At 41.4% G+C, this 20,390-nt stretch overlaps 1 protein-coding gene, 1 long non-coding RNA gene and 1 pseudogene across 2 annotated transcripts; 2 read left to right on the top strand and 1 right to left on the bottom strand.

The window, feature by feature from the left end:
• Positions 1-1,818: 1,818 nt before the first annotated feature.
• On the bottom strand, positions 1,819-19,242 carry LOC135744876 (uncharacterized; annotated as a pseudogene).
• LOC135745015 (uncharacterized) lies at positions 3,257-8,762 on the top strand. The gene is made up of 3 exons (XR_010530924.2): positions 3,257-3,877; positions 4,027-4,060; positions 8,678-8,762. It is a non-coding gene; the product is annotated as an uncharacterized lncRNA (long non-coding RNA).
• Positions 8,921-10,558, top strand: LOC141281888 (uncharacterized). The gene is made up of 7 exons (XM_073813718.1): positions 8,921-9,053; positions 9,140-9,288; positions 9,475-9,611; positions 9,703-9,796; positions 9,940-10,039; positions 10,176-10,423; positions 10,538-10,558. The coding sequence occupies exons 2-7, from the start codon at positions 9,262-9,264 to the stop codon at positions 10,556-10,558; spliced, it is 627 nt and encodes a 208-aa protein (XP_073669819.1). The 5' UTR covers positions 8,921-9,053; positions 9,140-9,261.
• Positions 19,243-20,390: the final 1,148 nt, after the last annotated feature.

The following is a 20,390-nucleotide window of genomic DNA, read 5'->3' as shown; positions in this document are numbered from 1 at the left end:
CTTGCCAGATCCTGGACCGGGACCCCACACTATTTCCTGTATTCTACGAAAGTGCCCCAAAACAGAAATTGCAAACGTGCACACACTTTGCTTATCTAATCTACACAGAAGCAACAGTTATTTTTGCAAATCATAAATTGTTACAATAAAAAATATTAACACATGAGATAAGGGAAATCATAGTGGTGAGCATTGTGGTGATAGTTTTTATTTATTGTGTGGCTTCACAAATTCTCATGCAAATAACGATTAAAATATTTTCATAAGTTTGTTGTCTGGCTGTATTACGTTTATTTTATGTAAATAATAATTAAAATGTTTTCATAAGAAACCTTAATGTATGTGAACTTGATTTGTAAGTGTACTTTGGGGTTGGACCTTGCTTGCGTTTCTTGGGTCCGATTTCAAAGCCCCCAAACCCTTTCAGCGGTGAGGGTGGACGCAGCGATGTCCTCTGCTGGCGTCTGTGTAGAGGCAGATCCACCTCCCGTTACACGAGGTGTCCGATGGTGATGCCAGCTTATGAGACAATTGTGGCTATTTCCTCTCACGCCTGTTTAACCTACGCTGATTTGGACGGGTTTCTCCCATCCCCATACAAAACAACTTCTCTGTCTTTGACTGCTCTTACAAGAACGCAGGTCTCCTCGGCTGTGAACCGCTTCTGGCCTGCGCCTGGTAAATCCGTCATAATAATAGCAACCCGCCATGGAACTTGCCCCCTTGCGTTTAAAGGGAATGTTGGATAGTGTTCTGATTGGTTTATTTGACGTTACGCCCAAACCACACCTATGAATAATGAACTTACTTCAGACCAACCCCTTATTGATTTGCGCCTGGAACAAGATTTATTTCTCCCGCCGGGAAAATAGCAACAGCACCCAAGATTTGCCCACAAAGTCACTTGTGCTTTGCGCTTCGCACTTGCATTTCAGGTCGTTAAAATAGGGCCCCTAATCTACTTCTCCCTTCATCATCCATCAGCAGTACCTTTCGATACCGGTTCCTAACGATACGTTTTCGATACCTTTTTTTTTTTAATCCATTGAAACATTAACAAAAATAAATTAAACACACAACTTTTATTTTTCACCTTAATTAAACCAAATTCTGGTAACACTTCTCACTCAGGGTAACATTAATAATAAAACTGGTTGTGCTTTTTGGATAGGGTATTTTATAAGCATTGAGAGACACATGCTGCGCGCGTGGGTCAAGTTTAAACACCTTGTCGAGACTGTTGTGGGAGACGCGCGCGCAGTCTTGCAATGCAAAACCAGGTGCGGGTAAAACAAGCAGAGACACAGGCTGCGATCGTGCTTTAAATTGAAACCCCTCGTCACTTTAGGAGAAACGCTGTTTTGGTTGACGTGCCTTTCACAGAGACAACACGGCCATACTTGCGCTTTCTCTATTGGTAAGACTGTCACAGAGACTTTCTTCTCCTATTGCATCCTTTCTACACTTGTGTTGGGTGACTGGGAGTTGGACTCAGAGTATTTTAAGAAATCCTCCCCGTCAAGTGGTGGTGGACAGCCAATCGCCGGTGCTTTAGGTCCTTACACGCAAGTACAGGCTCACAGACACAGCCGCTTTTGGAATCGAAATTTGGCACCGAAAGATAAATCATTTTCCGACACTCAAAGTATCTGAGTTTTTCATTCCATACCATAAAAGTATCGACGTTCGGTACCCAGCCCTAAACAGGACTCCTCACTAAATATGTCATAAATATGTTCCTCTCTCCAGCATCCCCGCTTTTGACCTTCTCTGGAAAAATGGAGGAACTGGTTTATGCTGGAACCAAACTATCCCACTCTATTGCTGCGAGTCCCCAGATTTCAACCAGAAAATGGCAAGCCCCAGAACCATCAAAGCCAGTGGGCCCAGCTCCCCCTCCTCGTCATGTGAGAGCTCTTCGGTCTCTGACATAACGACAAGGCACACAACCTCCTCCATCTGCTGTAGGTGAACAAAAAACAACTAATAACAGCTCTCAGTGATATGTGTCGGGTCCCCGCTACAATAACACAAATTTTATCAAATATTTACAGAACAAGCGGGAACCCAGTGTGCCTATATCTTTCTCTATTTCTTTTCTATTACATGATAGAAAGTGCAAGGCTTTCTCAAGCCATGCGCAAACTTATCTGCTGCCTGTTACGTATCAAACTAAGATTTCTGTCAGGGAAAAAATTTGTACTGTTAACCATAACCTGAGTTCATCGCGACATGCTTGGGTTATGGTGATGGGATCCTCTAGCGAGTGGACAGAGTATGCGAGCGAGAGGAGATGCGATATGAAGGGGTGGCCCTGTGGAATGATGCGCATTGCGAAGTTTAAGTGGCCGTGCAGGGATAGGAGTTCGAGTTTGGAGCAGCTGGTTTTTTCGAGTAGAGTAGACAAGACAAGAATTATTCAATCGATTTTCTCTTTGGGCAGGGATGCCCGGAATTTAATTGAATCCAAATTAATTCAGAGGAACTCAATGGATGTAGCTGGTCCCGTGTTTTTTTCTTGTGCTATGGGAATTCCAAGCGCAGAAAAAAAACATTTTGGACGGTAATTATGTGTGCGGCTGGGATGGCGTCAGGAGGCGAGGTTATTAAAAAATCGTCTGGTAAGTGGACAAGGTGGGGAATGGCGTAATTGTTTGACAAGATCCAGCACACGGCTTCTGAAAGTACACAGTAAAATTGGCAGTGTTAATTCCGCAGTGTTACTTCACATTTACTCTTTTGGAGTTATGGTAACAACAAATATTGAAAGATACCCCCTAGTGTTGGTGAAAATTTTGAGTGCTATGTTCTGCTTCGTTAACTTTACACTGTCAAGCTCCGCCCCTCAAGCTCTCTGAAGAGAAGTTTCGTCGGCGCCATTTTCTTTTCACTCTCGTCGAAAGGTAAGCTCCTATTAAAACTTATTTTTTCCATTTTGTGTGAAAAAATGTGAATACGTGTGTTATTTTCTACTTCATAAGTTTTAGTTTGATTAAGTTTGTTGAATATATGCTGGTTTAAACTTTTACATTTTGAATAGGCAACTGGCCAAATTCGTGGCAAATTCATTCAATAGATAATGTGGTAATGATTAACTTTTATGTTGTTTCACAGTTTTCCTTTTCTATATGTAGTTGTTTTTTTTTTTTATTAAAATAAGATTTTTTAACGTATTTCTTAATGTATATGTCTGAAGATGGTCGTTTCAAATAAAATACCTGCTAATTAAAGATTTATGGCGGTTGAAATTGCCATGTTCAAGTATTTATGTGGCTTATGTTTGCATCCGTTTGAAATATACATGTTTAACACGTGTAATTAAGGCAATATTGTTTTAAATGTGTCGAGTTGCCATGCATGACGTCATACACGTTAACTCGAGTTTAGCGTAAATAACTGGAACAAATAATATATCATAAAACAGATCGGTATAACGTTAATCTTGGTGGTATAGATAGATTAAATGTGTACATAGTTTTCTTGGGTCGAACTCATGGCCGAACCTCATAATTGCAGTTATATTAATGCCCGATAGAGGGCGATGTGGTCGTACTGTTAGTTCAAAGATGCACTAAGACGAAGAAGAATGCTGTTAACATTACTCTGCGTGTGCTCTGTTGCTTCACTTTGGTTATACAAAAAAAAAACTTTGGTTACACGAAGAAAAAAAACTTTGGTTACACAGACTTTTTAGATGATTGTTTTTTGTAAACAGTTCGTTATCATTAATAGTCCGTTAAAAAAAAAAAGCTGTATTATTTGACGATATTACTGTTACAATTGCTTCATGTAATCACAGCAGAAGTTGTGTAAATAACGCAATTTAAACTTTAGCTTCTTTTGTCAGCAATGGCAGTGTTTGCATGCTGTGTTGAAGGTAAAGGAAATGTGTGTTAATATTGAAAATGAAACCGCACACAGCTATAACGTTAGCGCAGTTTATTGCAGCAGTTTAATTGAAGTTGCTGTGGCAATATTGCATAGTACATATATTAATATGGTATCCTTTTAATTTTTCTATTGCAGGCAAGCTTAAACTTGATGATTGGAAAGTAGGAAGGTAAACGTATTAAAAAATATATTGTAATGCTACTACTTATAATATATATTTTGGTGTAAGTCAAACACACTATTTTTGTTATCTTGTGGACACAATCACACATACTGTCATGTTTATGCAAATTGTTGAACCGGTTTATCTCTTTATTTATATGCATAGTGTCACACGTCGGGGCTGGCTGCTGCTATACTAAAGCCACGCCCCTTTTAACTTCCACCTTGAGGAGGTCCCCAAAGCCAACCCAATGACCAGACAACACAAGTGCACGTAAGTATAAAAACATAAACTTTATTTAAATTAATTTAAATAGATATGGGAGATGGGGAGGGAGAAGGGAATTAAAACTGTACTCTTTGCTCTGCCCTCCAGGTGGGCCGTGGTTTGGAAGAGAAAAGGGGGGGGGGGGGGGCAGAAGGGGTCCAATGCACTGCGGGAGGGGGATGTGGGACTCAGGCTCCTCCGCCTGGTCTTGAGTTCCCTTGGCGCCCTCCTCTTCCTCCTGGAGGCAGAATAAAACAAGATAAGTGTTGGGCTTGTGATGCTTCCTTCGTTACGTACCCTTTTTCACTTCACACCGGGTTTCTTCAGTACGTGATACTGGGGGTAGTTGTAGCGAGCGTTCTTTTGTCTCACATCTGTGTCTCTTCTCTCCCTTTCTGCAGACTGTCACTGGAACACAGAAGATCGGTTAATTTTACTACGATGGACTCCCTCTCACCTTTTTCGGCCGGAAATGACGTGCGGTAAGTGCAGTAAAGGTAAGGTTTTACTCGTTCCTTTCTCTACTTTCTTTCTCCACAGGCTGTTGACTCTCCAATTGGGATGACGTACAGTAAGTACGGTACGGGTAGGGTTTTCCTTGTGCTCTCCCTCTTTCTCTCTCTACAGGCTGCGGGCTGGGACACAAAGATAAGGTTATTCAAACTGCTGGTTGGTTCTCACCTCTCCACTTGGGACAACGTACAGTAAGTACGGTACAGACAGGGTTTTCCTCGTGTTCTTTCTCTTTCTCTCTCCACAGGCTGTGGGCTGGGACACAAAGATACGGTTATTCAAACGCTGGTTGGTTCTCACCTCTCCACTTGGGACAACGTACAGTAAGTACGGTACAGACGAGGTTTTCCTCCTATTCCACACAGCAACACTCTTGGTCAGATGGCAGTCAAATTTCACAGATGTTATATTTGGATTGAAAATGTGGTGGACTTACGGTGACCGGACTCTCTCGATTTACCAGACGATTCGAGACTGTTTGTGATGAAGCGTCGGGGACAAACCCTCTCGACGGTTGATGCGGTTGCAGAGGGGAAAATGCCACGCTGTCTCACCGAGCCGAGCGCTGCCCTCTCCTCTCCACTTACTAGTCGGTAGAACACCAGACAGGGGCGCCCCTTTGAAGAGGCCTCGGGACAGACGGGATCTACTCCACCTCACTCTGCAACAGTAGGCGTTATATAGATGAATGTTACAAGCAGCATTAATTCTTGGTCATACTCACACAGCCTCTAGCGGTCCAACTCTTCACCACCACTCTTCAGAATAACCCAGATACAAAGAAACGACTGCTACAAACACCACAGAAATACTGTACATCCAGAGCGTGCTCACAGCATATGCCAGGTAATAACAACTGACACCGGCAGCCTCTTCGTTCTCCCACGGCGAGATTTGCGGAGGCGGGGTTTTTTCTGACAATACACACACACAGCAGTACACAGCACCACGTCAAAGTGAAATTTCCACAACAACAGAGACTCACCCACCGCACTCAAAGTGAACACTTAGGACGCCCGTCTTCCTCCACTTCGCCGGAGTCCATTTGGCGATGTTTAGCACAGCCCAGTCCGCATTTATGTCGCTGTGATAGCCCCAGTTTATCCTTCTTCGGCTCGCCCACCACACTGTTTAGGGGTAGGGCCGTCCTCCTTTTCCTGGAGTTGTTTGCTACGAAACAGGTTAGTGTAAAGTGTGTCTTCAAACTCAATGTTTCATACTCACAATCGCTGTAAGTTCTCTTCTAATGTTCTCCTCTTTGTTCCACACAGGCGATCAACTCCAGCCACACAGAACGAGGCGTTTCTTCCCCCAACAGGGTTGCACAGCGGATTCACTTTGTCACAATATCTTCAATATAGCAAACACTCACGCTAACTCCGCTTCTCCTTTGGTTTCGTTTCTGTTCCCAGTAGCCTCCGATCGTCTTTCAACCACTAAGGTTTACTACGTCCCACACAGTCACGCCAGCTTCAGCCTGAGAGAAAAAACAGCCCAACAACAAGTGCACCAAACGAGCCCAACAAACTGCACACAAACTGCACACAAACTGTGGTTTTGGATGATCCTTTATACTGCCCTGCTCAGCGTGTACTCCAATCATCAGCCGCTCCTGTTAACTAGCCGCACCTGCAGTCAATTCGCTGATTTTCCCTCTCGCGGCGCTACCGGAAGTTCCGGTGTTCGTCTTTTCCGGTCCGGGCGGAAACACTTCCGGGCGGAACCAAACCCTCCAAATTTTGGTTCCGCCCCTGGAAAGATCGTCACCGTGTGACATCTACCCCCGCCAATGCGTTCTAGTCCCTAGAACGCCTTCGGGTCGTCCACTCACCATAACGGACAGGGGGGCGGCCTCGGTTCTCTCGCTGGGACCGCCTTGGGGGCGAGTCGGGTTCGGCTGGCTCTGGCATAGCTTTTGGCTCTCTTGGAGCGGCCGGGGGTGGCGCCACCACGGGCCATCTCGGGAACACAGCCCAACCTCCGATCCAGGGGGCCACTGGCACAGGCTCCGTGGGAGTCACTTCCACGGCCTCAGGGTAATTCGGGCATGGGCGAATCATATTCCGGTGCACCACACGGTCAGGGCCGGATTTTCCTTCGGGCCAGATGGTGTAGACGGGCTGTCCCGGCCTCTGTTGTCTGCAGACAACATACGGGACGGTCTCCCAACGGTCGCTTAGCTTCCCTTTTCCTTGCCGCCGATTGTCCCTCACCAAGACCCTCTCACCAGGCAATAGGGGGGCATCTCGGGCGGTCCGATCATACAGCCGCTTGTTTCTTTCTCCTGCCGTCTGTATCCACTTGGACACCTGTTCATATGCGAAGTGTAGGCGCTGATGGTGGCGCCCCACCCACTCCGTCACACTCACTTCCTCCTTGCGGGGACAGACAAAGCAAAACGACAAGCCACTCTCCCTACCTCTTCTCGGTCCCTTCGGACCTGGGTCATTTGCACCCTACGGCAGTCGGCCACCACACGTTTCCACTTGGGCCGTTCGGCGGGTGGTATCTTCGGAACGGGCCTAGCCTGAAATAATTCTTCCCAACACTCTGAGAGGAAATTCATTCCCAGTAGGGCTCGGTGTGCACCTCTAGCGGTACAACTCTTCACCACCACTCTTCAGAATAACCCAGATACAAAGAAACGACTGCTACAAACACCACAGAAATACTGTACATCCAGAGCATGCTCACAGCATATGCCAGGTAATAACAACTGACACCGGCAGCCTCTTCGTTCTCCCACGGCGAGGTTTGCGGAGGCGGGGGTTTTTCTGACAATACACACACACAGCAGTACACAGCACCACGTCAAAGTGAAATTTCCACAACAACAGAGACTCACCCACCGCACTCAAAGTGAACACTTAGGACGCCCGTCTTCCTCCACTTCGCCGGAGTCCGTTTGCCGATGTTTAGCACGGCCCAGTCCGCATTTATGTCGCTGTGATAGCCCCAGTTTATCCTTCTTCGGCTCGCCCACCACACTGTTTAGGGGTAGGGCCGTCCTCCTTTTCCTGGAGTTGTTTGCTACGAAACAGGTTAGTGTAAAGTGTGTCTTCAAACTCAATGTTTCATACTCACAATCGCTGTAAATTCTCTTCTAATGTTCTCCTCTTTGTTCCACACAGGCGATCAACTCCAGCCACACAGAACTAGGCGTTTCTTCCCCCAACAGGGTTGCACAGCGGATTCACTTTGTCACAATATCTTCAATATAGCAAACACTCAATGTTTCATACTCACAATCGTTGTAAGTTCTCTTCTAATGTTCTCCTCTTTGTTCCACACAGGCGATCAACTCCAGCCACACAGAACGAGGCGTTTCTTCCCCCAACAGGGTTGCACAGCGGATTCACTTTGTCACAATATCTTCAATATAGCAAACACTCATGCTAACTCCGCTTCTCCTTTGGTTTCATTTCTGTTCCCAGTAGCCTTCGATCGTCTTTCAACCACTAAGGTTTACTACGTCCCACACAGCCACGCCAGCTTCAGCCTGAGAGAAAAAACAACCCAACAACAAGTGCACCAAACGAGCCCAACAAACTGCACACAAACTGAACACAAACTGTGGTTTTGGATGATCCTTTATACTGCCCTGCTCAGCGTGTACTCCAATCATCAGCCGCTCCTGTTAACTAGCCGCACCTGCATTCAATTCGCTGATTTTCCCTCTCGCGGCGCTACTGGAAGTTCCAGTGTTCGTCTTTTCCGGTCCAGGCGGAAACACTTCAAAACCCTTGCAAACCCTCCAAATTTTGGTTCCGCCCCTGGAAAGATCGTCACCGTGTGACACATAGCACAATCTTTTCATTTTTGTTAACTGTGAAATTCTTACAGAACATGCTGGTTAAGGTGAAACTAGGGGATGCCCAAAAATGTGTCAAAATATCTGAGCTAAGACTGAAGGATTTTTTGTCTGCAGGTAAAAAAATTGTTTATTTAGGTGTATTTAGCTGTATTTTAGCAGCAAGCTTCTTAAAGTTAGATTTTTAAAGACCATTCATGTCAAAACTACAATGTAGCAATGTAAGCAGTTTAGTTTCTCTTTAACTTCTCTTTAACTTGTTTTCAGCCTTTCAAAAATTTGGTGTCCCAACTGTGCCCAAGGGAGTGAAGGTTGTTGATGAATAGGGGACTGAGGTGGATGATGATGTGTTTGAGGACGTAATTAAGGATCCCTCACTTGGAGTTCTCACCATCATATATGGTGCAGGTTTGTATCTGACAGGTTATTGACATTTCCTCAACCTATTACTAACATGCAAACTTTTTTAACCACATGAATGTATATGCACCCAGATGTACTATCTGCCTCTCCACAAGCCTCTCCTGTGCTGTCAGATCGGTCACTTTCTTCGTCCACTGACTCCAATGAATCACGTGATACAGTCATCATTGCGGAAAGCCCTTCCAGTAAACGAATGAGGATAGATTCCGAAGCCAAAAGGGTGGGGATCGAGATTTTAATACTTGAGCATTTTGAGAAGTGTTAACATTTGATATGTGTGATTGGAGTTTAAAAAGAAAAATAAAACTTTTAGAATAGATACCGTTAATTTATTGTTTTAAATTATGCTGGAATTGCAATGAAATGTCTTAACATGCCATATTTTTTTTTCTCAATTGATTTTTAGTTGGTAGAATCCATTCTGATCCAGAAACCAGGCTGGGAGCAAATAATAAATGAATACAACCGAACAAAGTCTTTTGGGGATGAAACAAGGAGGAAAATGGTTAACATCCTGGCCGCTGATATGTCAGAAAAAAATGGGTAATCAGGATTATGATCATTATTATTAAACGATAATTGTCTTTTAAACATTGTATCGTTTTTAAGCCAATCTAATTTCTTAATTATGCAGTTCATCCCCACCAAGGCAGGTGAAAGAAAAATATGCCAGAGGAATTGTGGCTTTGTTTCCTTACCTCAGTGATCCCTTTTCCAAAAATGGCTATGTAAGTGTCACTTAGTTTTTGCATTGAAAATGCTGACATTTTAAATGCTGTTGATCACACACCCATGCTAGAGTTGTTGTTCCTGAATTATAAGTTATTAAATCATTCAGGGTTTTTTTATTTCTGTATTTTTGTTTTATAAGGAGCATTACTATGATGTTGAGAGCGGCACTGGATACTTAGCATGGAGAATTAAGACTATACAGAGAGGCTTGGCTAAAGAGAGACGAACATCATTTGAAGGTACAGAATCAAATTCAGAAATCTTTTGACCTCTAAGCTACTTTCTGTACCTGTACGAAGTTTACTTTGATGATATGAGGAACAAACTTAAGTGTTTAAGATCATAAAATGCTCTGGTGTTTACCATCACGACAAGGACCATCTGCTGAGGGGATGTCTGGTGGACCAACTATAAGACGAGAACCACAATTTGCTCCAGAGGCTGTCTTGAGTGAGGATGAATGCAAGGAAGCAATTGCATTCATGAAGCATTCTGCTGATGATGACTCCGTCAAGATGAAAATGAAGTTGACATTTGACTATCGCCGTGGGATGGTTCTTGACCCTGTGCAGTCGAACAATATACTGACAGTCTTTCCACGTTTCAAAGACATTAAAGGCTTGGTATGCGTTCATAATAATTTTGAGCAATTTTTATACATTTATTTCTGATGTATAAAAAGTGATTCAGTGCTTAAATAAATTTCTATTTAATAAGAAGTTGACTTGTTCTCACAGAGACATATTTTAGGTAATTAGGTCATTTTTTTTGTCCACTTGTTAGATTGAACAAGCCATGGCCAACCATGTTCAAGAAAAAGGTTATTCAGCATTGCAAAAATCTTCCGACCACCAGTGATGTGCAAGAACTGCTGAGAGCTGCTGAACATCCCACTGATGACTCTGAAGAGAGTGATAATTTTGGTAAGATGTTTAAGGTTAATTCAAATATTGCAGAATTTGTTCAGTAATAGTTAGTTAATGTCATGATTAACACTTAAAGGACCATTATGGTAGAATGCATTTTTTGTACTGTTCATTAATTTTCATTATTGCTAACTTGTGTCTAAACAGTTTGGGACAGTGATCTCTCCTCCATACTACTGCTTTTGCATTTGATCCCACCTTCTGCTCAAGGCAGGAAGAGGCCAGGAAAGGTGTCTGCTTCTCAAGAAGAGAGGCATCTTGTTGTCTTCAAGAAGGTTGTTTTTTTGTTTGGTTGTTAAATTTATTTGCTAATTTTATGAATTAGTAATAGTTTTTTACAATTTGCTTTGTTTTCTCAGAGTGGAACAAAAATTGAAGAGCATCTTCGAAACATCACTGGGAGTGACCAACCCTATCTCTTCGCTGTGGGACCTCAGAAGAACGCAGTTCATCAGTACTTCATCATTCTTGATCAGCATGCCATTCCGTGCAAGTCAACCTCTTCTCTTGGTGCCTTTGACGAACTGTTTAAGGCACACTTTGTATTTTGCACTAATTACAAAACTATGTTACACAACATGTACACTTTCATTCAGACAACTGTGTACAACATAGATGTTGGCAAAGTAAAAGAGATTCCTCGTGTTGCGGAGGTTAGAGCAAGGCTTCTTAGCTAGGTGGCTTAAGGTATCCAGACCAGATGAAGTGTTTCGCTTGTCAGGCCGAGTTCAATGGTTCAAAATTACTTCTTAGGCACTTCAGATTAGTTCATGGTTTTGTTCCTGGAAAGAACCTTCGCCTTAAATGTCCCTGCAAGTAAGCCTACGATGGCCCTTTATGGGCACACTAAGGGCTATTCTAAGGGCCCCGCGCAGGTTTGCTCATTGGCAAAACGTTGGCCCTTTAGCGCTGGCCCTGCGCGGGCAGCCCTCACTTAGCCCCCAGGAAGCCCTCATACAGAAAAATCCCCAGAGTTAAATGAACACTGCTGGATGTATATATTGTCCCATCTTACAGAGTGTTTAAAAGTAACAATGAAGCAGAATTAAAAGCTCTGTTATCCTCTTTCTCAACATCTCTGTCTGAAACCTTAAATTGCATTTCACATCTTACTTGTAGAGTCATTTTCTTAAGTTATGTTAAGATGTTGGATGTTTCATTTAAAGTCACCATTATTGGGATCAGTGGTTGTTTTAATTGGACTTTGACTCTTGACCGTTGGCTTGATAGTGTTTTCTGGCTGCTATATCTAAGTGTATTTAAAACACATGTTATAGCAAAGAAAAGGCAATAGTAAATTAATATTGATGGTTGATACATAAACAACATCAAACATAATCATTTAATAAACAGATTTATTAATATAGTTTTCCCCCTTATCAGAAGCATCATTTTCTGTTAATAATGAAATACTACAGTGTAAGGTCCAGAACTCTCATAGCAGTTTATCATTCTGAAGGATTTTGATAGTTTGCACATAAACATTAACCGCTGAACGATGCAGATGCACAGACATCAAGAATCAGAGTATGAATCTCAACAATGGTGACAAAGAAAATGGTAAATAAAGGTCATTATTTATTCATGCCGCAGTGCATTCTGGGAGTCCTGGATGAGATTTGTAATTTGTTGATACCCAGCATGCATTGCAGCATGAAGCTTTTCATTTTATTGTCACCATCATTGTGATTCATACTCTGATTCTTGATATTTGTGTGTCTATGTTGTAAAGCAGTTAATTTTGAGTGTCAGTGTTTCAAACTTCTTCAGAAAGACAAACTGCTAAGAGAGAGCTGGATCTCATACTATAGTATCATATTGTCAGAGAAAGATCCTTCTGATTAGTGTGCAAACAATAAATTAATACATACGTTTTTATATGAGGATATTTAGACTTTATTTACTGAACTGACCACCACCAAAGTATCGCACTCTGCTATAACAAACATGTCTTAAACTCACAAAGTTATAGCAATCAAACAATTGAACAATGTAAGAGTCACGAGTCAAGTTTAACTAAATCAAACACTGATCACAATAGTGGTGACTTTAAATGAAACAAAATCTCAACCTAAAGTAAGAAAATGACTCTACCAATAAGATGTAAAAATGCAATTTTAGGTTTCAGACAGAGATGGTGAGAGAGAGGATAACAGCGCTTTTAATTCTGCTTTATTGTTACTTTTTAACATTCTGTAAGATTGGGACAATATATAAATACAGCAGTGTTCATTAAACTCTGGATTTCTCTATGTGAGGGCTTCCTGGGGGCTAAGTGAGGGTTGCCCATGCAGGGCCAGCGCTAAGGGGCCAACGTTTCGCCAGTGAGCAAACCTGTGCGGGGCCCTTAGGCTATGCCCATACAGGCCCATTGTAAGCTTACTTGCAGGGGTGCAGAGTCAGGATGTGGTTCAGTGTTTGGTAGTTTTTCAGGTTTTCGGAAACATCTACACATAAAACATGCCGAAGAAAGTGACCAGAGTTTTGACGTCATTGACAACTTGGACACTGCAGTGGCAGATGCAGAGAGTAGTTCTGCAACATTTGATCAGGTTAGCAATGCTGGAGAAGTGGCCACAACATCTGCGTTGTTAAAGTCAAATAAGAGCACTTTGGATATGTGTGCGTCTGCTGTTGCCCAACTAAACGTTGCTGGATTAAGTCAGTCTGCTATAAATAGTTTTGTTTCATCTATGGAAGAAGTTGTTTCTGAAATTCATAGTCAGGCTAAGGATGCAGCTTTGCTCTGTCTATCTTCACAGGACACTGGTACTAAAAGGAAAATAGAAAATTATTTTGAGGAACTAAAAAACCATTTACGTTGTTAAATTCTGATGCCAAAAGAAAGAAATTGTTTGCAGAAAAATGGGGAACTGTTGAACCAAGAGAAATAGTTCTTGGAACATGATTTGACAGCAGGAGAAATAAAACCACAGGAACATTTAATCAAGTTATTCTAACTGATAGGTACTCTTATATTCCCATTTTAGAAACACTTAAGGCCATTTTACAAAATCCACAACTAACAAATTTGTTTAAACCCAGACATGTCCCAAGGGAAGGTGTTTATGTTGATCTAAGTGATGCATCATATTTTAAAAGTAATCCCTTATTTGTAACTGAAAAGGATGCTTTACAAATTCAGCGATTTTATGATGATTTTGAGACGGCTAATCCTTTGGGTCCCAAAAAGGGTGTACACAAATTGGGTGCAATCTATTTTACATAAAGGAATTTTCCCCCAATTTTTAACTCCTCATTAGTAAATATTCATTTATGTGCCCTCTTTCATGCACAGGACATTAGGCGTTATGGTTTTAATTCTATACTTGAACCTCTTGTTAATGATTTAAAAGTGCTTGATCAAAGGGATTCAGAATCCAGTATCTGGACATTGTATCAGGGGTACGATTGTTCAAGTCACTGGGGATAATCTTGGCTTACATGGCTTGTTTGGGTTCCTTGAGTCATTTGGGGCTCGATATTGCTGTCGTTTCTGTCTCCTTGAAAAAGATTGCTTCCAATCTGTGTTCTGTGAAGATAACCCAGAAGTTGTACTTCGAACTACTGAAATGCATTCTTTGCACTGTGAGACAATACAGACTGACTCTTCATTACCTCACATTTATGGTGTTAAACGGGTGTGTTTGTTAAATTCTCTCAAATATTTCAACACTGCCAACAATTTTTCAGTGGATATAATGCACGACATTCTAGAAGGAGTTGCACAGTTAGAGGTTAAACTTGTTTTGCAGTACATTCAGCTTCATTTTCTGAGTGCTAATGATCTTGCTGGCAGAATACATGCTTTTGACTATGGTTATAATCAGCAGCGGAACCGCCCTCCAATGGTCAAATTGTTTGATGGAAGCAATGATTTGGGTTTAAATGCCATCCAATCTTGGTGCTTGTTGCGCAACATGCCCTATTATTTGGTGATTTAATACAGCAAGACGATAAGTACTGGCCTCTTTTGCTTTTACTTCTTCAAATTGTTAACATCATATTTTCTCCAGTCCTAACAGAAGGCATGACCTTTTATCTTAAACATTTAATAGCTGAACATCACCAACTGTTTAAAAACTTGTTTCCAGAACGAAATCTTTTACCCAAACATCACTTCATGCTGCACTACCCACGAAGCATAAGAGAAATTGGACCAATTCTCCACATGTGGTGTATGCGTTATGAAGCTAAACACAAATTTTTTAAAACACAATTTAAAAGCTTCCAAAACATCACTAAAACACTAGCCAAAAAGCACCAGAGTTGTATGGCAATGTATTGGGAGTCTTTTAGCCATGATAGATTGTCTCTTGGCCCAGGAAGGATGATGGCGCTCAGTGAACTTAAAGGTGGTCAAGAGATGGCCTCCAGACTTGGAGCGGTAATGTCAGATCTCATCTATTCTGTAAAGTGGATCAAGCACCATGGAACTGAGTATCGCCCTGATTTTATAATCTGTACTCAAGTAGCATGTGAGATGCCAGTGTTCTGCAAGATTAAGACCATTGCTGTAAAAGATGAAAATGTTTTGTTATGTAGAACACTACTGGAAACTGTATGTTTTGATGACCATTATCATTCATTTAAAGTCAGACTGCACCCAGACAGAGTTTTAAAGGTTGTGAATGTTGAGGAGTTATGTTATTTTAAACCATTTGATATCCAGATGAAATACGGTACAACAGATTCTGCACTGCATGTAGTGCTGTACTGTCATTTCATGCAGACTTGATGTATGTGTTTTTTATTTTTGTGCATGTATGTGTATGTTTCTAAAGCCTGAATGTGTTTTAATAAATGTTTTTAAGAGTAAATTTGACATCGTATTAGACTTATTATTTCTTTTAAAAGTGTAAAAATTAACACTACTAAAATATTTTTGGAAACACTTTACAGTGTCATTGACAATAAAAAAAACTCTTTTAGAGTTTATTTTACACTGTAACAGATTAAAATAATTAAGAGTGAAATACTAACACTTAATGGTGTTAATTTTATTGACCTTTAACCTTTAATAACACAAAATAGGTGTTAAAATATTTTTCTTAGGGAGTTAATTTTCATCATTAAAAGTGTAAATTATCTCTACATTAGTGACAAATTAACACTAAACTGAGTTAATTTCCCCATAGTGTTAATTGATTTAACACTGTTTGGTGTTGATTAGTGTTACATTTCTACTCAAAATAGAGTTAATTTTACTCTTAAAATTTAACACTATGTCTAGTAGGGGTGTAACGGTACGTGTATTCGGACCGGACCGTTTCGGTTCAGGGCTTTTGGCACGGTGCACACGTGCACCAAAAGGCCGAATGCAATCTTTTGTGTGCGCCTGTGCGGAACATAATGAGTGTGTTTCCACATGAACATATTAAGTGTCGGAAGTCTCCGCGTTCAGCGCAAGTCTTCTGTCAAACATATAACATAATTCGGCCCACAGAAAGATTTTTATTTACTTAGTTGTATATTCGTTTGATTATTGATGTAAACGTTTACGTGTCGTGTCTAAAAGCGCATGTTAAACACGTGTAAAAGCGCTGTTTTGTTCTTTCAAAAGTGCGTGAGAGGATGCACGTCTTTCGTTGCTACGCAATCATGAGACACGCTTTCTGTGACAGCGAGAATTAGGAATGCGTGATCAGATTTTTCATCTGCACCTCACGTCAATCATATTATTGTCACAATGCGATCAGCTGGTCGGGACAGAGAAGAGCTGTAACCCGGGCTTACTCAGCTGTTACTCAGCTGCGCAGGGGCTCGTTACAGCTTACATTGACGACACAAGCAAAGATTAGGAGAAACATGCAAAAGATCAAAGATGGCTAGGTATGCAACTCACTAATCTCAAAATGAGTGTATAATAAGTATATCATCATGTTGCTTGCTATGCAGTTACACATAGAGCAGTAATATTATTTTTATACAGAGATGGTACATAGCCAATTCAATACTGTGAGTTAAACAATCCAAAATAAATCAAAACAGAACATTTTGGTGGCAAAAATGTAGGCTAATAGTTCATAAATGTATTCAAGAATTGAATTTGTTAGTTTAGTGCAAGGTTTAAGTAGAACATTTTTAAGAGAAGGTTAAGAAAAGAGTTACCTACTGTTATAAAATAATGGAAAAAATTAACTTTGCCGTAGTATTTTATTTATTATTTTTTCATTTTATATACAGTCTTGTTCAAAATAATAGCAGTACAATGTGACTAACCAGAATAATCAAGGTTTTTAGTATATTTTTTTATTGCTGCGTGGCAAACAAGTTACCAGTAGGTTCAGTAGATTCTCAGAAAACAAATGAGACCCAGCATTCATGATATGCATGCTCTTAAGGCTGTGCAATTGGGCAATTAGTTGAATTAGTAGAAAGGGGAGTGTTCAAAAAAATAGCAGTGTGGCATTCAATCACTGAGGTCATCAATTTTGTGAAGAAACAGCTGTGAATCAGGTGGCCCCTATTTAAGGATGAAGCCAACACTTGTTGAACACGCATTCGAAAGCTGAGGAAAATGGGTCGGTCAAGACATTGTTCAGAAGAACAGCGTACTTTGATTAAAAAGTTGAATATAGGGGAAAACCTATAAAGAGGTGCAAAAAATGTTAGGCTGTTCAGCTAAAATGATCTCCAATGCCTTAAAATGGAGAGCAAAACCAGAGAGACGTGGAAGAAAACGGAAGATAACCATCAAAATGGATAGAAGAATAACCAGAATGGCAAAGGCTCAGCCAATGATCACCTCCAGGATGATCAAAGACAGTCTGGAGTTACCTGTAAGTACTGTGACAGTTAGAAGACGTCTGTGTGAAGCTAATCTATTTTCAAGAATCCCCCGCAAAGTCCCTCTGTTAAAAAAAAGGCATGTGCAGAAGAGGTTACAATTTGCCAAAGAACACATCAACTGGCCTAAAGAGAAATGGAGGAACATTTTTGTGGACTGATGAGAGTAAAATTTTTCTTTTTGGGTCCAAGGGCCACAGGCAGTTTGTGAGACGACCCCCAAACTCTGAATTCAAGCCACAGTACACAGTAAAGACAGTGAAGCATGGAGCATGATATGGGCATGTTTCTCCTACTATGGTGTTGGGCCTATTTATCGCATACCAGGGATCATGGATCAGTTTGCATATGTTAAAATACTTGAAGAGGTCATGTTGCCCTATGCTGAAGAGGACATGCCCTTGAAATGGTTGTTTCAACAAGACAATGACCCAAAACACACTAGTAAACGGGCAAAGTCTTGGTTCCAAACCAACAAAATTAATGTTATGGAGTGGCCAGCCCAATCTCCAGACCTTAATCCAATTGAGAACTTGTGGGGTGATATCAAAAATGCTGTTTCTGAAGCAAAACCAAGAAATGTGAATGAATTGTGGAATGTTGTTAAAGAATCATGGAGTGGAATAACAGCTGAGAGGTGCCACAAGTTGGTTGACTCTATGCCACACAGATGTCAAGCAGTTTTAAAAAACTGTGGTCATACAACTAAATATTAGTTTAGTGATTCACAGCTAAATCCCAGAAAAAAAAATGTTTGTACAAAATAGTTTTGAGTTTGTACAGTCAAAGGTAGACACTGCTATTTTTTTGAACACACCCCTTTCAACTAATTGCCCAATTGCACAGCCTTAAGAGCGTGCATATCATGAATGCTGGGTCTCATTTGTTTTCTGAGAATCTACTGAACCTACTGGTAACTTGTTTGCCACGTAGCAATAAAAAATATACTAAAAACCTTGATTATTCTGGTTAGTCACATTGTACTGCTATTATTTTGAACAAGACTGTATATATATATTATATTTTAATAAAACGTGTTTAAAAAAAGTGTAAACAAATTGTAAAAAAAGTTTATAGTAATAAACAACCTGCAGTTTAATGTTTGCATTTTTCCCTTACTGTACCGAAAATGAACCGAACCGTGGCTTCAAAACCGGGGTACGCACCGAACCGTGATTTTTGCGTACCGTTACACCCCTAATGTCTAGAGTTAGTTTATCACCAATTCTGAGTGGGACCAAATACACTCGGGCACAGTGTTAATTTCAACTCTTATAGAGTTAATTTAACCCTGCAATTTTACTATGTATGTCAAATATTTTAGGGCTGCTTTGCATCCGAAAGTTAGACGTACTGCAAAATAGTATTTCCCGAGCCAGCGAACTCTGAATAGGTGCCAAGCGTCTGGATGTATGGGCATTACTTTGAAAGCCGATGTGATGTCGATTTTTTGCGAGCCAGGCGCCCCGACCTGCGATTTTAATAATGTGGATTGCCTGGTGGATGTCATGGTATTTGAGTGAAAATTCGTCAAGGGGGATCAAGCTGTTAATGCTTGGAAACTGGGAATTGTGCGGGGTGGACAAATCAATTATTAGATGTTTTTTACCCGAGAATTTCCTTGTGGCTACTCCGATAGGGCTGATGCGGAACAAATTAAATGGAGGTTTTTCGATCGGGCCGATCATGAAGCCTGACTCTTCTTCTTTTTTGATCAGGTTTGCCATGACTTCAGGTTCGATGAGGGCCGTTTGAAGATTATTACAGATTGTGTTTTGGTAGAGCGGGCATTCTACACCGGGGTTAAAACCGTTTTTGAGGCCTGATAGTAGATAGTTAGTAAATTCGGCATCCGGGTGATTAGTTAGTTCAAATTCCATATGTGAAATATTTACAGGAGTCGATAAGTAATGTTTTGATTTTTTATTGACAGATTTCTACACTGGGCATACGATGCGGGCGTGAGGCCGCCACAGAATTTACAAATATACAAAAACTGACAGTGCTGTCTATTGCATTTACCAGCATTAAAGTGGTTGCAAAGCTGCCGTTTTTCGTCGAAGGAGGAGGTGTTTGCGATTGCATGATACGTAGCTGGTGGATCGGACTGTGTTTGTCTCTGGGCAGGGTTGAGAGGAAGGGTTAACTTGTGGGCATGCTGTTGTTGTGTGCGCCACTTACCTGCAGACGGCGCACAAGATGTTTTTGCAGCCTAGGGACACCCTACTGTGGAGGTCCGAGTCAAGTGCACCCCAGTATGTGCACTGGTTCCACTGGGCGACTCGCACAGCACTTTTGGCGGAAAAAAGTTTGTGATGTGTAGAAGTGACCTCCCCCAAAGGACAGCGTGAGCTCTGCTATGATTGTTAGGAAATCATTTAGTTTGCACCGCCTGTGGGGGAAGACTGAGCAGATTATTCCGGTGAAACGAGAAAAAGCAATCGAAAATTCAGAAAAAGAAAGAATGTGGGAAGAAGGTGTGCTGGTGGTTTTGAGGGTGACAGAGAAAGGTTATAAACCGGGGCTGTGAATGTCGTTGGTGACCTCGCACTTTGAGTATGCTCTGTGGAAAGAAAGTTAGTTGGAGGGAAATCACAAGATGAAAGATGATGGAGTGTAGTGTACACCAACGATGCGCACGGGGGCGCACTCGTGCTTGCTTAAGCCACTGGAGCTGCAGGCAACTGGATGTGGGCGAGGTTATCACCTGTTTGATAGAACTGTTGGAAAGTTTGCGCCTGTGCTGCTAGCTGGTTTTGCCTCAGGTTGGCATCTGCAACAGGCGCTGGAGGCCTCTGAAAAGGAAGAGTGTTATTAACACCGGGAGCATTAAAGATAGAAGCTGTGGGGAGGCCGCTGGGCCTAGCTGCAGAAG

The sequence above is a fragment of the Paramisgurnus dabryanus genome, chromosome 3 (assembly GCF_030506205.2).
Source record: "Paramisgurnus dabryanus chromosome 3, PD_genome_1.1, whole genome shotgun sequence".
Classification (NCBI taxonomy): domain Eukaryota; kingdom Metazoa; phylum Chordata; class Actinopteri; order Cypriniformes; family Cobitidae; genus Paramisgurnus; species Paramisgurnus dabryanus.
This window is presented reverse-complemented; position numbering and strand designations above follow the sequence as displayed.